We start from the raw sequence: 18,105 nt of genomic DNA, 5'->3' as shown, positions 1-18,105 counted from the left end.
CTACAAAAACAAACACAAAACAATTGAGAAAATGGTCATAGGAACATACATATCAATAATTACCTTAAACGTGAATGGATTAAATGCTCCAACCAAAAGACACAGGCTTGCTGAATGGATACAAAAACAAGTCTCATGTATGTGCTGTCTACAAGAGACCCACTTCAGACCTAGGGACACATACAGACTGAAAGCGAGGGGATGGAAAAAGATATTCCATGCAAATGGAAATCAAAAGAAAGCTAGGGTAGCAATACTCATATCAGATAAAATAGACTTTAAAATAAAGAATGTTACAAGAGACAAGGAAGGACACTACATAATGATCAAGGGATCAATCCAAGAAGAAGATATAACAATTATAAATATATATACACCCAACATAGGAGCACCTCAATACCTAAGGCAACTGCTAACAGCTATAAAAGAGGAAATCGACAGTAACAAAATAATAGTGGGGGACTTTTACACCTCACTTACACCAATGGACAGATCATCCAAACAGAAAGTTAATAAGGAAACATAAGCTTTAAATGACACAGTAGACCAGACAGATTTGATATTTATAGGACATTCTATCCAGAAACAGCAGATTGCACTTTCTTCTCAAGTGCACACAGAACATTCTCCAGGATAGATCACATCTTGGGTCATAAATCAAGCCTCAGTAAATTTAAGAAAATTTAAATCATATCAAGCATCTTTTCTGACCACAACGCTATGAGATTAGAAATCAATTACAGGGGGAAAAAAACGTAAAAAACACAGACACATGGAGGCTAAACAATACGTTACTAAATAACCAAGAGAACACTGAAGAAATCAAAGAGGAAATCAAAAAATACCTAAAGACAAATGACAATGAAAACACGGTGATCCAAAACCTATGGGATGCGGCAAAAGCAGTTCTAAGAGGGAAGTTTATAGCTATACAAGCCTACCTCAAGAAACAAGAGAAATCTCAAATAAACAATCTAACCTTACACCTAAAGGAACTAGAGAAAGAAGAAGAAACAAAGTCAGCAGAAGGACACTCTTTCACATAAATCACAGCAAGATACTTTTTGATCCACCTCCTACAGTAAAGGAAATAAAAACAAAAATAAACAAATGGGACCTAATAAAACTTAAAAGCTTTTGCACAGCAAAGGAAACCATAAACAAGACGAAAAGACAGCCCTCAGAATGGGAGAAAGTATTTGCAAATGAATCAATGGACAAAGGATTAATCTCCAAAATATATAAACAGCTCATGCAGCTGAATATTAAAAGAACAAACAACTCAATCCAAAAATGGGCAGAAGACCTAAACAGACATTTCTCCAAAGAAGACATACAGATGGCCAAGAGACACATGAAAAGCTGCTCAACATCACTAATTATTAGAGAAATGCAAATCAGAACTACAGTGAGGTATCACCTCACACCAGTTGGAATGTGCATCATCAGAAAATCTACAAACAACAAATGCTGGAGAGGGTGTGGAGAAAAGAGAACCCTCCTGCATTGTTGGTGGGAATGTAAACTGATACAGCCACTATGGAGGTTCCTTAAAAAACTAAAAATAGAATTACCATATGATCCAGCCATCCCACTACCAGGCATATACCCAGAGAAAACCATAATTCAGAAAGACACATGCACCCCAATGTTCATTGCAGCACTATTTACAATAGCCAGGTCATGGAAGCAACCTAAATGCCCATCGACAGATGAATGGATAAAGAAGATATGGTACATATACAGAATGGAATGCTACTCAGCCATAAAAAGGAACAAAATTGGGTCATTTGTAGGGATGTGGATCGATCTAGAGACTGTCATACAGAGTGAAGTAAGTCAGAAAGAGAAAAACAAATATCGTATATTAATGCGTACATGTGGAACCTAGAAAAATGGTACAGATGAACCGGTTTGCAGGGCAGAAATAGAGACACAGATGTAGAGAACAAACGTATGGACACCAAGGGGGGAAAGCGGCGGGGGGGAGGGGTGGTGGTGGTGGGATGAATTGGGAGAGGGAGACTGGCATTGACATGTATACACTGATGTGTATAAAATGGATGACTACTAAGAACCTGCTGTATAAAAAAATAAAATGCAACAATTAAAAAAAAAAAGAAATTATCACAGATAGAAAATAAGTGATTCGGCTTCCTAGTAGACTAAACTAAGAATCTAATCTTTATTCTGAAAAATAATTTTTCCATTTAAAAAAGGTTTCTTTACTCAAGTCATCAAAATGCTTCCTCCTGCTTAAATTCCCAGTGATGAAAAACTCACGTAAAAGAGCATTCTCTGGGCTTTCAGCAACCACACTTGACGTGCCCTTTGAAGTGCTTGCCCCAAACAAGACAAAAGCAAACAGGAGACCCAAGGCCTGGCATGGCCACTTCCGGGGAAACAGACGCTGGCACAGCCAGGGGCTGGGCCACCCTGCACAGGCACCCTGCCTGGCTCCTGTCATAGAGAAATTCAGCCCACACCTGGTTCTGCAAGAGATGGAAGCCTTGGCTTCTGATACCACAGTTTCCCTATTCCACCTACACTCTGCCAAAAGCCTTTTTTTAAAAGCATATTCCAGGCCCTGGGTGTGACACAGAAGTTGGGCAAAGAACTTGGAATCCTTGCTGGGCAAGGCCCAGAGCGTGCCCCTCCAGGAGGACTCCACCAGGACCCCAGCCTCACCGTCTGCTCCCCACGGGACATCCCGCTGGCACCTCTGCCTCCCCTCCCCACAGACACGCGCTGCGGTTTCCTCTGGGGAGGGACGCGCGGCGGGACCCCTGGCGAGGACAGGAGTCGGGTGCAGCCTGGAGAGGGCTGGGAGTGAGCTCCCGGAGTGGAGACCAGGGACCGCGGACGGGGGGAAAGTCAGACCTTCCTGGGGGGAGGTTTCTGGGCGGGGCGGCAGGGCAGCGAGCCACAGGCCACACGCGCTCACCTGCGGGGCACCAGGGCTTGTCCCTGGCAGGAACTGTCAGGCAAGTTGGAAGACAGCCAGCTCAGCTCCTGACCTCCCACCGCCCCACCGATGGGCCGGATCCCCAGAACCTGAGGAGCCTGACGAAAACCAGGAGCACAGCGAGGGAGCGCCTGTCCCCGCCATCCTTCCTCGGAGAGAAAGGCTGCGGGGAAGAAAGGGTGGACCTGGGGAGCAAAGCACAGGAACACACTGGGGCACTGACCAGCGCCCAACAGATACCTCGCAGCAGGAATCTGACAGCCCACGCAGGTGGAAGGCCCTGCCTTCCCACAGGCCTGCCAAACACGGGGCGGCGAGACTCGCCCCTCAAACTGCAGTTCAGAGGGCAGGCGACCGGCCAGAGTCACCGGGCTCCCCTCGGGAGAGCGGGGATAGGGGTGGCCAGCGGAGCCACACAGGCAAGCAGAGAGGGACAGCCTGCAGTGACCGCCGGACACCAGCGGGGACTTGGTGGTGCCAGGACCACGCACCCCGGGTCCCAAATCCGAAGGCCTGAGCCCAGGGCCCACAGTAGAGACGCAGCGGAGTCGGACCCGGAGGCAGCGAGGCCCCCGCTCCGCGGCTACCGTCACCGCCGCGGCCATCTTCTCCGACGGACCGTGCGGCACAGAACATCCCCAGGTGAGCGGCGCAGGCGGTGGTGGACTCGGGAGCCCTGCGCTGGGGGAGCCCTCTCTCCACGAGAACCGGGCACTGCGGGGCCGCCGTGGACGCTGCGTGTGGTGCCCTCGCAGGGCGGCCCCCGTGTGCTGTGTCAGGCGCAGAAGGCAGACGTGCTCAGCAAGTTGGGTCCCGAGTGCTGCGTGTGACCCCCAACGCTTCTGCAAGGTGTGTGAGGCCTTCAGTCTCTACCGTCAAATATGTTTATGCTTCGGTGACGAGACAAAAATCCAGACACTTAAAAACAGTGCCAACTAGGCATGTCAAATATACCCCCGAAAGTGCTCTGATTTCTGCATTTATCAAATATCAAATATTATTTAAAAGGAAGTGTTTACTGTGTTTGAAAAAGAGTATGGACCATCCCTTTTTATTCCACTCTCCACTCAAACGTGTCAGAATTCGTATGACTATTTACGCTCTCTTTCTTTTATTCAAGGGCCTTAAGCTCTTTGAAGGGATGACGTAACCTGCAGACGTGTTATCACCGTTATTTGTTCTCATTGGTACAATATAATGAGGAATGCATTCTAGCTGGGCTGGTGACTGTTTTTTAAATACGCTTCTTAGAAAACATAAATCATATGACTTTGTTTGTTTGTTTGGCCGTGCCACAAGGCTTGTAGGATCTCAGTTCACTGACCAAGGATCAAACCCGGGCCCTCTGCGGTGAAAGTACGGAATCCTAACCGCTGGGCCACCAGGGAATTCCCGATATTACTATTTTAAATGGTAATGCTTTTGCAAAAACCTCAGTAGTCAATTCAGCTGAGACTTGGACTCAGCAAAGTCGCACTGTTTTCAATGATAACAATATTCCACCCTGTCTGGCCACCAAGCTGGAGAAACCTGGAGCTTCTAAAAACAAGTAGGGTTACAACTAGGACTGCCATTACCAAGGGCTCTCCCACCATCTCATAAAATCTTCTCAAAAACACAAAGAATTTGGTATTTTTCTCATGGTATAAATTCAGAGTGGTTTAGGTGAAGTACTTTCATTTCTCTTGACTCCTGTTGTGCGTGCAAACTGTAAAGATTACCAGATGGAAAGATGAGGCAGGCCCTCAGTCAGTCACATGCCCCCCTGAAATGGTATCTTTTCTCCTGTAATTTGTGTCCTGGACCCATATCCACTCAGTCCCCACCACGTGTTTGGAAACTACTGGAATCCTCTCTTGGTTCAACGTGGACCATGTCATGGAATCAGGGACCAGGATGCCCTGGGGAGACAGGTATGAGGCTGGGGAAGGCTCAGTCACAAGGCTGGGCCCCGGTCTCCCGGAACTGACCCTGGGACTTCCCTGTGTTTTGCTTAGGCAACACTTAGCTCAGATGGAAGTTTGGTGATCTGAACCTTGGCCTATTTTCAGGCAAAAGCAGAAAAGGAGATTCAAGAAGACCCGAAGTATTTTTTGGTAAAAGCGACGTGCCTTTGCAGGACAGAAGATGGCTTGAGATGGGAAGGCTGGGGGACGGCAACTTGCACTGCCTCTTCTCCAGATTCCCATTCCCACCCACCATGGAGAAATTGTGCTTTCTTTCGCTGGTCTGCCTCGTCTGGTGCCATTAAAATACCAGCTATTTCAGGGAACATACATATCACTGAATTGGCTTCAAGCCGTACCTCAGGTTAATTACTGCTCTGAGCTGGATTAAAGCCACAGCCCCAGATGGAAAAAGCATCAGCTTCCCAGGGCCAACTTTAGTGGCTGCTCCGTCCATTTATGAGTTGACTATATTTCACTGCTAGGGTCAGAACTGACTTGTACCATTAATGTCAAGTCCTCTTCCCTTTGGCAGCCAGGTCAGCCTTTCTTCTGAAAATTCCTTCCGCCAAACAAACTTCTAAACACATCCTTTGTACTGTACGTAGGACATTGCAAAATGGGCTTTTAGGACCATGAGGTGACACAGACTGCTCATGTCACATGAGGGAAGCTTCATTCTCTTACCTGCCAGCACACCTCAGGAAAGAATAATGAGTGACCAGAATGCCCCATCCCTTGCCTGTCTACCACTCTAAATGTCAAGCTTAGACGGAACCTACTCTTAAGTTTTTCTTATGAAAGTAATCCCTCCTTCGTGCCTTACTCTGAAGTACACTGTTTGGTGTAACAAGTCTCAAATGAGAGCTAGCTTCTTTGGTGTTTGTATTACTACATTTTAAAAATCTGATGGAAACCCAGAGGCATTCTGAACAGAGTTTATGGACACATCAATCTGTGAATGCTATGGTGGCACTTGCACTCCTGCCATCTTCGGAAGGCTAAAGGTGTCCAGAAACAAGTCATCCATTTCCAAACATCAAAATTCTCCAGAACAGCTAACCAAATAATTGAATCTGACACTCAGAACAAATCCCAACTTGGAAAATCAATGTCCCCCGCCCCAGACATCCTTGTTCTTGTGGAATTAGAGGGACAAGTTCTAACATCACACAGAATCCTTCTGCTGGGACCTGCATCCTACAGAGGTGTCCCTGCCCCATCCTGGGGTCATCTGCTGGAAAAGGTCAGAGACCCAGGACCCAATCCCAGCACTGGGTGTCCTACAGCGTGCTTCTTAGCCACTCCAAGTCTCAGTGCTTCCATCTGTGAAATGGAGATAGAAACGCTTACCTATCAAAGCTATTCAGGGGTGTCCACGTAACCACATGTAGAGTGCTCCCGGGGTTGCCAGGGTTCAAGGGACAGAGGGAGGGCACGGGGCAGTGTTGGGGTTATGGAACTGGGCTACCTCCTGTCACTGGAATCTATACCTAGAACCATATACCAAAAGGAAAACTCCATTTCACTGTGTGATCATTTTTAATTAAATTAGAAAGAGAAATCACCCCAATCTGTTTTACAACTATTAGCTCATCCCCTCCAGCCCATCACACCCTCCAGCTGCCCTCACGGAAACCATTACTAGTCACACAGGCTGAGAGGGCGTGTGTTTGTGTTTTCTGAATCACAGTCAATACGACTGGAGAGAACAGATAAAACACAAAATAAGTAAACCAAATGCCCTCTTACCCACCTCCACACAGGAGAGTTAACGCCAAGTGATCATCACAAAACCCTCAACAGCTTCCTTATTTCTGCACATCACACACAGAGGGCGTTTTATAGGCCCTGATGTTTCACACGTCAGCACCTCTAGCCCAAAGTTCAGTTTCTCTGGCTAACATGGGAGTCACCTACTTACCACAACTAACAAAGGAAAATGTCACTTAACATGTGACCATGAGTGTTTCCAGGAGAACCGCACCTCTTTTCACTTCCTGCCCTAGATACTTAAGTAGTGATCCTGGCCAAGTTGTTAGAGCACAAGTTAAAAGAAAAAATTTCCTTCTTCCTTCCACAAACTCTGTTTCCAGCCAGCAGAAAAGTGCATTGACTGTTTCCTGCTCCTCCAGTTCTCTGGCCTCCTATCAACCAAGATTTGAAAAATAAGTCCAGCTGGGTCTACATTTATGAAGGTCGATTTAGACTAATGTGAAAACAGCTGCCAGGTGCTTTTATGTGGCACAGAGAGTTATCTGCCATGAATTCAACTGTCTGCTTTCTCAGGAAATGGAACGTCTTGTCAGAAGAGATAAGATAGGTTCTCAGCTGAGCCTCAGCGGGCCTGCGTCTACCGGGATACATCTAGATAAAAAAACCCCTTTTGTCCACTTTCTTCTTAAGAATTTTTTCACCTCTCCACACATAAAGAATCCTTAAACTAGCAATATTTGCACATAACCAGGCATATCTTAAATACCTACCACCCAAAACCAGAGGGTTCTTTTTAGTTTGGATCACATTGAGTTACAAACACCCTTTCATAAAATATGTTGAAATTCTAAGGTAATGCTCCAAGAGGTCGTGGTAATGGAAACCCTTCTTAATAAGACCATATGCGTAATGACAGCTCAGCTGACCCCACCTCTCCATACTTCACTCCACTTTCTCACCCCATATTCCTAACTTTCAAAAATCCTAAGAAAAGTGGATAAATAACTGCATTTTCAAGTTAGGTAATATTGCATGTAAAACACAGAACAAAATAAACTCAAAATGCATAAATTATTATCACGTAAAAGAACCAATGACTGCCAAAGAGTTCATCAAAACATATGCCCTGGGGTGATGAGCCCTGGGTTCCATCCTGCCTGAGCTGCAGATTCACTGTGCCGCTACTGCCCTTCTTCACGGGAAGCCAGGAATCCAACAAGTCTGCACATCTCATGGGGTACAGAAATTATCAGCGGAGACCAGCACCACCACCGAGAGGAAAGTAGAAAGCAGACTACTACGAATTTAGCACACCCCCTGCACCTCCTTGGTGGGTACCACTGATGGTGATCTTGGTAACCAGGTGCAAAAAGAGATCAGCTTTTAAAAGAAGAGATGCAAGATGCTGAGATGCACAGCTAAGCTTAGCACAGAGAGGAAGCCATCTAAAAACCTCTGTATTTCCCTACACATTCCTCCTGAGTCTGACACGTTGAACTGCCGTCTCTGGACACAGGAGACAGCCGCACCACAGTTCCACCCAACGCCTCTGCATCCGTGGGTGAGCCCACTGTCTGGTACCTCCCTTTCCCGGAAGCCTGGGGTTTTCCCTGTGCCCCAATCCTTCTGCACGGGGACATCAACCAGCACCTGAGGCTGTAGGAGCCAGACCAGGAGGAGGAGGAAACAACAGGCAGAGAAAGGCTCACAGCCAGAGAGAAGGCAGCAGGGCTCTCGGGGGGAGGGGCAGGCTGCTCATCACCATAAACAGCCAACAAAATCAACAGCTCCGGACCCCAAGAAGCAAAGATGGATTTGTGCTTTTGTGGCAGGAAGGATGCTTTGATTCAAAAATAAACGTCGTGCCACCTAGGTGACAAAGCAACCGACTCCTGCTCCGGGAGTGGGCTCACTAGCGAATGAAAACTATGTGTGGGCAAATCGAGAGGCAAAAACAAAGGAGAAAAAAGAAACAGCCGCCCATCTTCAAAGCCAGGCGCACTGGGTAGGTCTGACTTTGGATTCTCCAAGAAAAATTTGCACGAAAGGTTGACTCTGTCCTTTGGCAAAGGAAATTCATTTTTCTTTAGCAAAAGAGGAAGATCTGTAACATGACTGCCCTTAAACGTGGAGGCTGCCAGAGCAGGTTCACAAACTGGCCTCCCTGTAACTGAAGAATGGCTTAAAGACAAAAGGCTCACGTTCGCATCATCCTTATGGAAAAAGTACTGAGCACCTGAACAAAAGGACGTCGTAAAATCACAGGGAAAGGCAGAGGGAGGGAGAAGGAAAACCCAAAGATGGACTTATAGGAAGAGAATCACTCAGCTGCCCGGGACAGCAATGCCCAACACAGCAATGGTGTTCTAGCTACAAACAAAGTTGAGTCATATCATTGAGAAGGGGTGCCTTATTCCTGCCCCATTCAACCCTGATAATAGTGTCACAAATAATGGGACACCTTGTGCCATAAGGGAGCCTTTTGCACCAGAAAGACATGGGCAGAATGGGTGGTGCAAGGTCAGGAAGCTTAAGTGATTAAGGTGGAAAGGGTGCACTTGAAGAGAAAGGGAGAGGTGCAACATCCACTGTCAGTGGGAAGCTGCCATCAGCTGCCATGGAAATAAGGCCTCGCCATGGCATGTGGCTCAGAGCAACGAAGTTAAACTCAGATGCGGTAGTTTCGTCAACCCAGGGTTTCAACAAGAGCTCCTTCACTGTCTAAATGTGAAGAGGCCCCTCGCTCAAGGCAAGGCATCCGGTGCAAAAAGAACTGGTCTTAGGTCTTGGTGACATTTGACCCTTTATTCTAACCTACAACTTCATGGTGCAAGTGAGGAGCAAAAACGTGTTATCTCCTTGAACCATGTGTTGTATAGGCCTTAACGTGAAGTTGAGTGTGAAGAGCTAAATTTAAAAATAGGTACAAGTGACATGGTTGGGGCCAGATCTAAGGTCTCTGGTGCATCTTTCCTGTCCATCATTATTTGGAACACTGTAGTTGGTGTGACCACTAACAAACAAGTTCCAGATGGCTGAGAAAGAGAAAAATAGTAGCATATGCCTTTCATGGGTGACCACGGTTCCCCGTGCACTTTCTGGTGACTGTGTATGTGAATCCTGAGGATAAGGCAGCAGCCCTCCGGGTGAGGACGGCGCATGGACATAAGGCTGGGTGAAGAGAACATTGGGAGCGTACATAGGTAGACATGGCTACACGCAAGCCCAGGTTGGGGCCCCAAATGGGAAGACCACACTTCCATCTGACTACCTGTATACTCTGCCATGGCAATGTCCAATCATCCCTGGATACAGCAGGTTAAACGGATCACCTGGAGTCCCTGAGACAGTTGTAACAATGCCTGGGCCCCTAATGTTGTCCCACATCAAGACTGCATCCAGGAGGCTCCCTTGGGCCACATCGTGAACAGAGGGGGAATAAGTCACCCCTTCTCAGTGATATGACTCGACTTTGCTTGTAGCCGGAACTCCACTGCTGTGTCGGGCAGTGCTGTCCTGGGCAGCTTAGCGATTCTCTTCTCTTCACATGTGTCCGGCCCTGGGTTTTCCTTGCTCCCTCCCTGAGCTACCACCCCCCTCCCCACTTCCTCCTTTATCTACGATTTCTGAAAAATGCTATGAACTGGCAATTACAATGGAAAGAGGATAGTCGAGGACCAGGCTCCCCCTCATCTCGTAGAAGCTACCTTCCCTGCAACACTGAGTGGCCAGTGTCAGCTGACCCTGGCTCTCCCTGACCGTGTGTGTATGTGGAGGGTGGCATCTGGCGAGCTGAGCAAACAGCTCTCACGTGAGGTGATATGCCAGTTCCGGCCCGACAAAGGAGGGAACACAGCCCAGCCAAAGCAGACCAGCCCGCAGCTCAGCCTTTGTTGCTGATCTGGGGCAAGGCCCTGGAGCTCAAGGCAGAGTGAGCCAGGCCCCGGACCCTCCCCAAGCAGGGCTCACCTGGCAAGGCTCACCTGTGCATGGAGCGGCCCCCAGGGCCCAAGGTGACTCTGACAACAGGACCCCAGGATGTGGCCAACCAGACACACCCTTCCACCCCAGGACTCCACCCCAGCAGGCGAGGACCTCCTCCTGGATCCAGCTCTGCCTCCAACTGTGCCACGCTGCCCACCAGGCCAGGACGCTGCCCACCAGGCCAGGGAGTGAGTGTGAAGACCCGGAAAGCAGAGAGGGACTCAGGGCAAGTGGCCGCATTAGCGAGGAGTCTGGGGAGACCGCCTGTCCACCGCTCGCTGCAGTTTCCGTTTGTTTGGGACAGCGACGCCCAAGGAGACCAGAGGCAGGAGGAAGCGGTGGGCGGCGGAGCGAGGCCCCTCCACCACCCTGGACCTGGATTTGCGCTCAGTCTTGTAGCACCATTTATTCCGGCCTTGAAGCCGCGGGCACGCCGGCGGCTGGAAGGCCTTCTGCACACAAAGATGAGCGCGGCGGGAGGGAGGGGCCCGACTGCTCCCGGGGCGGAGTGTCAAAGGCCACGCCTGCAGGAAGGCGATTCGGGGCGCTCCCCGTGGCGCTTCCCACCCTCGCCCTCCCACTCCCGTCACGGGAGGAAAATGTCCGTGCGACTGCGAGCGCCGGCAGGGGGGAGGAGGCCGCAAGGGGCGGGAAGGACCCCGCGGGGGACCACGGCCGGGGGAGCGAAGGCCCCGCGCCCCCCCGGGCGCCCCGCCAGCCCCCCGGCGCGGCCCCCGGCGCACGCGGCACGACCACGCGGGGGTCGCCCACGCAGAGCGCGCTCCCACCGCCCCGCGCCCGCCGGGGGCCGCAAACTGAGGGGGAGTACGGGCGGACCCGCGACGCCCGCGCGGCCCTCACCTCCTCCCCCACCCGCCCCTCATCTCCCAGGCGCCCCCGACACCGCCTTCTAGCACCGAGAAACCCCCGCCCCCACTCGGGCCCCCTCCGCCGCTCCCCTCAGTCACACGGGAGCCCCTCCCCAACCTCGACCCAGACCCCGACCCCACTCACCGAGCAGCCCCGGCAGCGGGCGGACGCGGGGCGCGGGGGCGGCGGGCGGGGCGCGCGGCAGCAGCAGCAGCAGCAGGAGCGCGAGCAGCGGCCCCATGTCGGCGACGCTCAGTCCATGGCGGCCGCTCCTCCCCGCGCTCCCGGCGCTGCCGCGGTTTCAGCACCGGACAGCGCCGCCGGCCCCGCCCCGACACGCCCGGTCCCGCCCATGCCCCGCCCCCGACACGCCGCGCGCGCCCGCAGGCCACGCCCACGCCCCGCCCCCTCCGCGGGGAGCGGTCCGCGAAACGTGCTCCGGCCTGCCTGGCCCCCAACCCCGCCGAATCTCTGCGGGCGCCCAGCCCCCCCCGTGCTCCGCCCTTGGCCTCCTGCTGCCCCGTGGCCGCCGAGCCTCCCCGGCCCGCCTGCGTCCCAGGGCTTCCTCGACCCTCCGCCCCTGAGGGCGCCCAGCCCCCGCCCACCCCGTACCCCACGCCGGCCCAAGGCCTGAGTCGGGAGCGCACCTGCTGCGGGCAGTGCGGGCCTCCCCAGGAAGGGGCTGGAGCCGCGCAGGGCCTGCGGGTGTGGGGGTCCTCAGTCTGGGAAGGAGCGGCTGGGGGAGCCTAACCTGCGGGGTCAACGGGAACGAAGGCTGCGGCCCTGAGCTCCAGCCAGCGGGGCCAGGATTCCACAGTGGGGACCCTGCCCTGAGGTGGGGTCAGCGGGGGTCCTTCCCTGCTCCCTGTAGCCTGCCCTCCACGGGCCACCGTCCGAGGGTCCAGCAAGGGGCGCTGGGGCCCTTGCGTTCCTCCCCAGGAGACTTCCACTCCCTAAAGACCTGGGCACAGCGCGGGGTCCCTCAGCAGACGGGGGCTGTGTATGTTTGAGAGAGGAGTAGGGGTGTGCGGGGCTGAGCTGAGTGTTCCCCGCACCCTACCCTGGCTTATCCCCTCAGTCACCCCTCTCTGCTGGCTGGTGTGGCTGACCCCAGGGTCGGCTGTGCCCACTCCCACCCGTCCCTGGCCCCTGCCGGGCCCTCATCCAGGCAGGCTTCCTGCGGCCTCCCCACCCCAGGCAAGGCTGGGCTGCCCAGACGCTGGGGCTGGGGGTGACAGCTCGGCCAGCCCACCTGCATGTGGAACTGAACACTGGGCCCGACTGTCCCACAGACCCCAGGCCCGTCCGCCTCCGGACCCTGCTCGGCACCCTCCGTGCCGCAGTACCCAAGAGAGCACTTCCCCCTCCTGTCTCCTGGCCTAGCAGGCGGGTGGGTGGGGAGTTTTATCTTCTCTTTGGCCCAACGGCCCAGGGGACCAACCCCCAGAGAAATTGCTGTCCACCCTGTGGGGCCACCGTCCCTCCCCAGGATGCAGCAGCCGCCACCATCCATCGTGGCCCCACGGCACCCCACAAAGGGTGGCCCACCGGTTGGGGAAAAGCACTGGCGAGTGGGCTTTTCAGGGCACAGCTTGTTCATCGCGTTATTCTCCGCAGCCAGACCTGCGTTAGCACCATGCTGCTCTCCCCTCAAAGCATACGAGCCTCCCGGAGTGGACGCACCTGCTGAGATGCTTCATCCCCAGACTCGTCTGAGAAAGGATCCAAGAGGCTCATTCCTCAGCCACGCTGAGCACCCCGCCATCCGCAATGGAAGCCCATGGGGCTGACCCCAAATGGGCGCTCTGGGCATGAGACCCACCCCGGTGAAGGCCTGAGGCTGACAGGACGTCTGTCCTCTGATGTCCAGAGAGCTGACTGGTGATACATTTGCTGACGGAAGCAACAGGAAAAGGCAGGGAATAAGACCAGGGTGGGCTAGAAGGTAGAGCTCATTCGTGACAGGCTGTTAAGCGATTCGGAAGCACGAGGGCGGGGCGTGAAACCGCCCAGCAACGTCTGTGTGATACCGAAGGGCCTAACTCCACTTCTTGTAGATGCAGGTCTCAGTCGTCAGGTGCCTGCCTGACAGGCGAATCCGAGGGCATTTACAGGTTGGCCTTGGTGAAGGACCCAGAGGAGCCAAGCCCCTCCCGAGCCCGCGCCCTGCAGGACTGCTGCCGCTTGGGGCTGTGGTGCTCCTTCCCGGGCATCGTTACACGGGCTCCAGGAAGAGCGCGGCGGGGTTCGTTCTTTCCTTGTTTGCCCGGCTGCTGCTGACGGTGGCTTCCGAAGCCAGGTCCTGCGTCACCCCTGGGCCCCGGCTCCAGGACTCTGGCAGTCACAGCACAGTTGGAGGGAAACACCCCAGAAAGGGAAAGTGGGGGACCAGAGGCACAGGAGGGACCGCAAAGAAATCGCAGCAACAGGGCATGGGGAGAAGCACAAAACCCACGAGGAGGCGCAGGAGGTTGCCCTGCTCTGAGCAGAGCAGACTGTGCTGGCCTCTGCTTTGCCTGCCGCGCGGCCGAGTTCTGCTGACGGAACAGAGGACGCTCACGCGGGGAGAAGTGGAGCGTGAGGAAGGGAGGAAAGGAAATCTCGCGTGGGAAGCACAGGGCCGTTCCAGAGGCAGCCCAGATTTCTGATGGGTGGGAGGGCTGTGCACGGCCCTTTCTGGAGTGCCGGCCGGGTACACGGGCACGGTAGGAATCCCCAGTGCTGGGCCCCGACAAGCAGGTGTGCGTGTGTGCACACGGGAGCGTGTCTGCATGCGTGTGTGACTGCACGTGTGTGTGTGAGAACATGTCTGAGTGCTGTACAAGGCACGGAGACACAGGGGTCTGTCCACTGTGTGCACAGCATTCAAACACACGCTTACTACTCCCTGAGCCCTTTGGCTGGGGGTGGGCGTCTCCTGCGTGGACTGATGCTCTGTGCCTTTCTCCTTAGGAAACCATTCCGTCCGCTCCTGTCACACTTGCTGATATTTACGACAGGCAGCCAAAGCATGCCAGAGTCTGTATGTGATGCCGTCCTGTGGTTCACAGTGAGAACATAGTTGCAGTCACAGGTCAAGGAATGACTCTTTCAAGGAGATTTTCAAGACCCTTGAGCCATGTGTCCCTTCAGGGGCCTCCTGTCCACCCGAGGAGGGAGCAGAGTGAAACTCCCAGCGAGGACACAGGTGGGGCTCAAACCCCAGCCCTGTGCGCACCAGCTCTGTCAGCCTTCATGCTCCTGAGTGCTGACAGATCAAACCGTTGGCAAACCGGATGGTTCTGACTGTCAGTGCTCTGGATTACCTCGGAGCTGACCAGAATATCTGTGACATCTCATTAGGACCAGGAAGTATTCAAAATGGGGGAGCTGGGCTCCCACTCTCTGTGCTGAAAAAAATGGCCCAGGCGCAGGTGATTCACTGGGATGGTGCGCACGGGAGCCGGCGGGAGACGGGCTCAGACACGGATCCCAAGGTTTTTACCGCGTCAGCAGCACCGACTGTGTCCTCCCTCATGTCGGTGGACGCCCAGTGTGCTAGGCTGGAATGCCCATTGGATTTCCACTTGATCAGGACATCTGATGGTCCCAGTTCCACCCAGGAGTGAAAGTGGGCTGCCAGACCCCAAGGAAAGGGGCCTCTAATGGGCCCTCGGCTACTAGCCTGTGACGTTCACGGAGCCCCTTCTAAAGGGCGGGGAGCAAACGATCCCCATCCCACTGCTGCAGAGGCCAGGACCCCACGTGGCTGCCCTCACTCAGCACAGGGACATCGCCCACCACTCCCCACTCCCGAGTACACTGTGCCTCCCTTTTTCTCCCTGGGGTGACAGCTCTGTCCCACACCGAGTACCGCCTGACTCCAGGGCACAGCCCAGAGTGGGGAGGGAGGAGCTGCACCCCACAGCTTGGAGGAATCAGGGTGAACATGCGATTGCAGGACACAGAGGATTCTGGAGACCCGGAGGATGGAAATCTCAAGGAGGGCCTCCCCGCTGGGAATGGCGACCCCCTCCCCACCCCATGAAGGGACCCCTGCCTGTTAGCCAGGAGACCCTGCTTTTATTCCATGTGTAATGACAGCGAGGAGGGCTTTGTGAATGTGTGGGCAGGAAAGGGGTGGGGTGGACTAGACTGGAAGCCTGTCTTTGTCCTTTCCTCATGCATCCGCACGCTGTCATCACACACGCGAGCATAAGCAATACAGCGTTCAGTTCTGCGTGCTTTTAAACCTGCTCCCCTAGTGAAGCCCCAGCGCCCCGGCGCCCCACCACTCCGCATCTGAGCACCCCGCTCTGTCCCCCGTGCACACGTGTAGGGACTTCTCTAGGGTGTATGCCTACAGCAGGAGTGTCTGAACTATTTTGACCCAATAAAAATGGAATCATATTTTTTCACAAATTGGATTATTTCACCCATCAAGTTTGACACAAGATAAAAGAAAACCCGACTATCCTAAAAACGTACATGCAAATTAAAAAGCCAATTAACCTCTTCCCACAAAGGGAACAAACACCAAGCTCCATTTTAGGGTGCTACAACAAATGCAAGGAACTACTTCTCATCTTGAACAAACTCTTCCAGGAATACCAAAAGACAGAACACTCCTCAGTTCATTTTATGAGGCTTGCCTATTCTTGAAACTAAATCAAACAAGGAAAGGGCAAAAAAGAAAAACAAAATTCACCAATACAAAGTACGGCTTAGTTAATTAGCAAAGATGTTTAGATAGTCTTATGTTCAAAACCAGCTGAGTAATCAACCCCCCACCTCCCAGTCCTCAGATATCCCTCAGTAAAACCTTGCGCTAAATGCTCATGACCACGGTACACAGTCCATTTAGGTACCTTCTTGGAGAAACAGAGGCACTGAGACATTGGCACTTCTTTCCTTCCTGCTGGGGGGCTAAGACAGAACACGTGTGCGTTTGAAGCAGCACCCCAGGCAGCAGGATGCTGACGGCCTCGACCTGGGCCGTGGCTGTCGGGATCTGAACGTGGAGACTCTGGCAACGGGGGTGGTGATGCAGGACGATGCAGCCAGGGAGCCGGGGGCCAGTCCTCCGTCAGCCGGGACAGCTCTCGGAAAGAAAAGGTGGTTCAGCTTCAGGCTGCATGACTGGATCTGTGTCCTGGCACTCACAGCCACAGGCCCCCGCGCGTGGCCCCTTTCCCCACACCCACCCAGCCGCTCCCTGCGCTTTACACCTCTGCCCCTGGTAGAAAGGCAGGCCCGCCCAGAACTCAGCCCTCGTTCCTGCAGGGGAAAACTTGTACTAATATTTTTAAATCAAGTAGACAAACAGGTGTTGTCATTGCTTTATTACTCATAGTTTGCAAGCAATATTATATATAAAAGTCATTTTTAAAACAACCGGGTTTGCTAGAAAGGTGTCTTTTTTTTTTTTTTTTTCTTTGCTCTGTGGGTTTCTGCACCATTCATACCTGGAGCCTGTTACATTAAATGTATCATTTATGCAGGCGCTGGGCAAAAATGTAAGAACCTTTGAGTTTTCTACTCATACCCACCCCAAAATAAATCCTACCCCTTCTCTACTATATGGGTTATTAACATTAAAAACACTAGGAAAATACACATCCATCTCGCTTTCTGTAAGTCCTTTTTCTCTATTTTTAATGACCAAGATGTTGGCTTGGTTATGAATTCAAAAGTGCTCCCAAAGTTCTTGATGATGATTCATAGAGAAACCTGAAACACAGAGAAAGAATTAGCTACAGAAAAATGTGACTGAAGTATGCAAATTTACATTTTCACAGAATAAATCTAAAAATGGTTTGGAACAGAATACACTTAAAGAGAAAACTGAAGTAATCGCTGTTTCTCAAAGGTAAATGGAGTAATAAGAATCGCCATCAGCAGAAATCTTAGCGCGACACACGGCACACAGAGCCATCCATGACCGGAGGCGTCCTCTGTCCCCAAGGAACACGAACAGAAGACCCTCTCGGTGAAAGGTGCTCACCTGGCCGTGCTTCCTCTTTCACTCACAAGGACTCTCCTCTAGGAGACACACGGCAGGCTCACGGGTATGGCCGGGCGCCCCCTTTTCCCACGCCCACAATCGTTAGCTCGTCTCCCTCCTTCGCGAGATCACAAGGTAAACGACAACCATTAACCCCCATGATGCACTGCTGCGACCATGCTTGCTCACTTCCTGCACACACACCTCACTTTCTCGTCCCACCCCCTGCACACCTGTCCCCAGGCGAGACTGGCTGGGCAGCCCGTCACCCACTCCCCTTCCTTCTCCATCCCCCGAGCTCCCCTCAGAGGGTGTGTGGGCCAGCCAACCTCTGAATTCCTGCCAAGACAAACCTCAACCTTTATCCCAAACGGCCCCTCAGCTTGATTCACTCTTCAGCCTGGAGCTGTTATGGGCACTCGGGTCTGCCCGTGTCCTGCCCTGTCCAGTATCAACACAAGCATGGGGTAACTTTACATTTTCTAGTAGCCACGTTCAAAGAGATGAAAAGAATGGGTGAAATTCGTCTTAAGACAGTTGGCCCTTGAACGACGCAGGGGTTTGGGGCGACGCGACCCTCCGCAAGGTTGAAAATCTGTGGATAACTTAGTCGGCCCTCTGAGAACGCAGCTCTTCCATAT

The 18,105-nt window shown here is 52.7% G+C and overlaps 2 protein-coding genes across 5 annotated transcripts in view; both read right to left on the bottom strand.

Annotated features, from left to right (window-relative positions):
* The window catches only part of PTPRN2 (protein tyrosine phosphatase receptor type N2), a 701,491-nt gene extending 689,694 nt beyond the window's left edge, over nt 1–11,797 (bottom strand). Inside the window, exon 1 of the mRNA XM_089917106.1 lies at nt 11,626–11,797. Coding sequence (XP_089773232.1) covers nt 11,626–11,722 — 97 coding nt within the window. The 5' untranslated portion in view covers nt 11,723–11,797. The remainder of the gene's footprint in view (nt 1–11,625) is intronic.
* A 4,988-nt stretch (nt 11,798–16,785) lies between these two features.
* The window catches only part of NCAPG2 (non-SMC condensin II complex subunit G2), a 61,758-nt gene continuing 60,438 nt past the window's right edge, over nt 16,786–18,105 (bottom strand). For all 4 annotated transcript variants that reach the window (XM_089917103.1, XM_089917102.1, XM_022576307.3 and 1 more), the window contains one exon: nt 16,786–17,190. In XM_089917103.1, the coding sequence (XP_089773229.1) occupies nt 17,139–17,190 (52 nt within the window). In that variant the 3' untranslated portion in view covers nt 16,786–17,138. The remainder of the gene's footprint in view (nt 17,191–18,105) is intronic.

Source organism: Delphinapterus leucas, chromosome 9 (assembly GCF_059928025.1).
Source record: "Delphinapterus leucas isolate spDelLeu-1000000601 "Yukka" chromosome 9, BTC_Dleu_Yukka2, whole genome shotgun sequence".
Classification (NCBI taxonomy): domain Eukaryota; kingdom Metazoa; phylum Chordata; class Mammalia; order Artiodactyla; family Monodontidae; genus Delphinapterus; species Delphinapterus leucas.
This window is presented reverse-complemented; position numbering and strand designations above follow the sequence as displayed.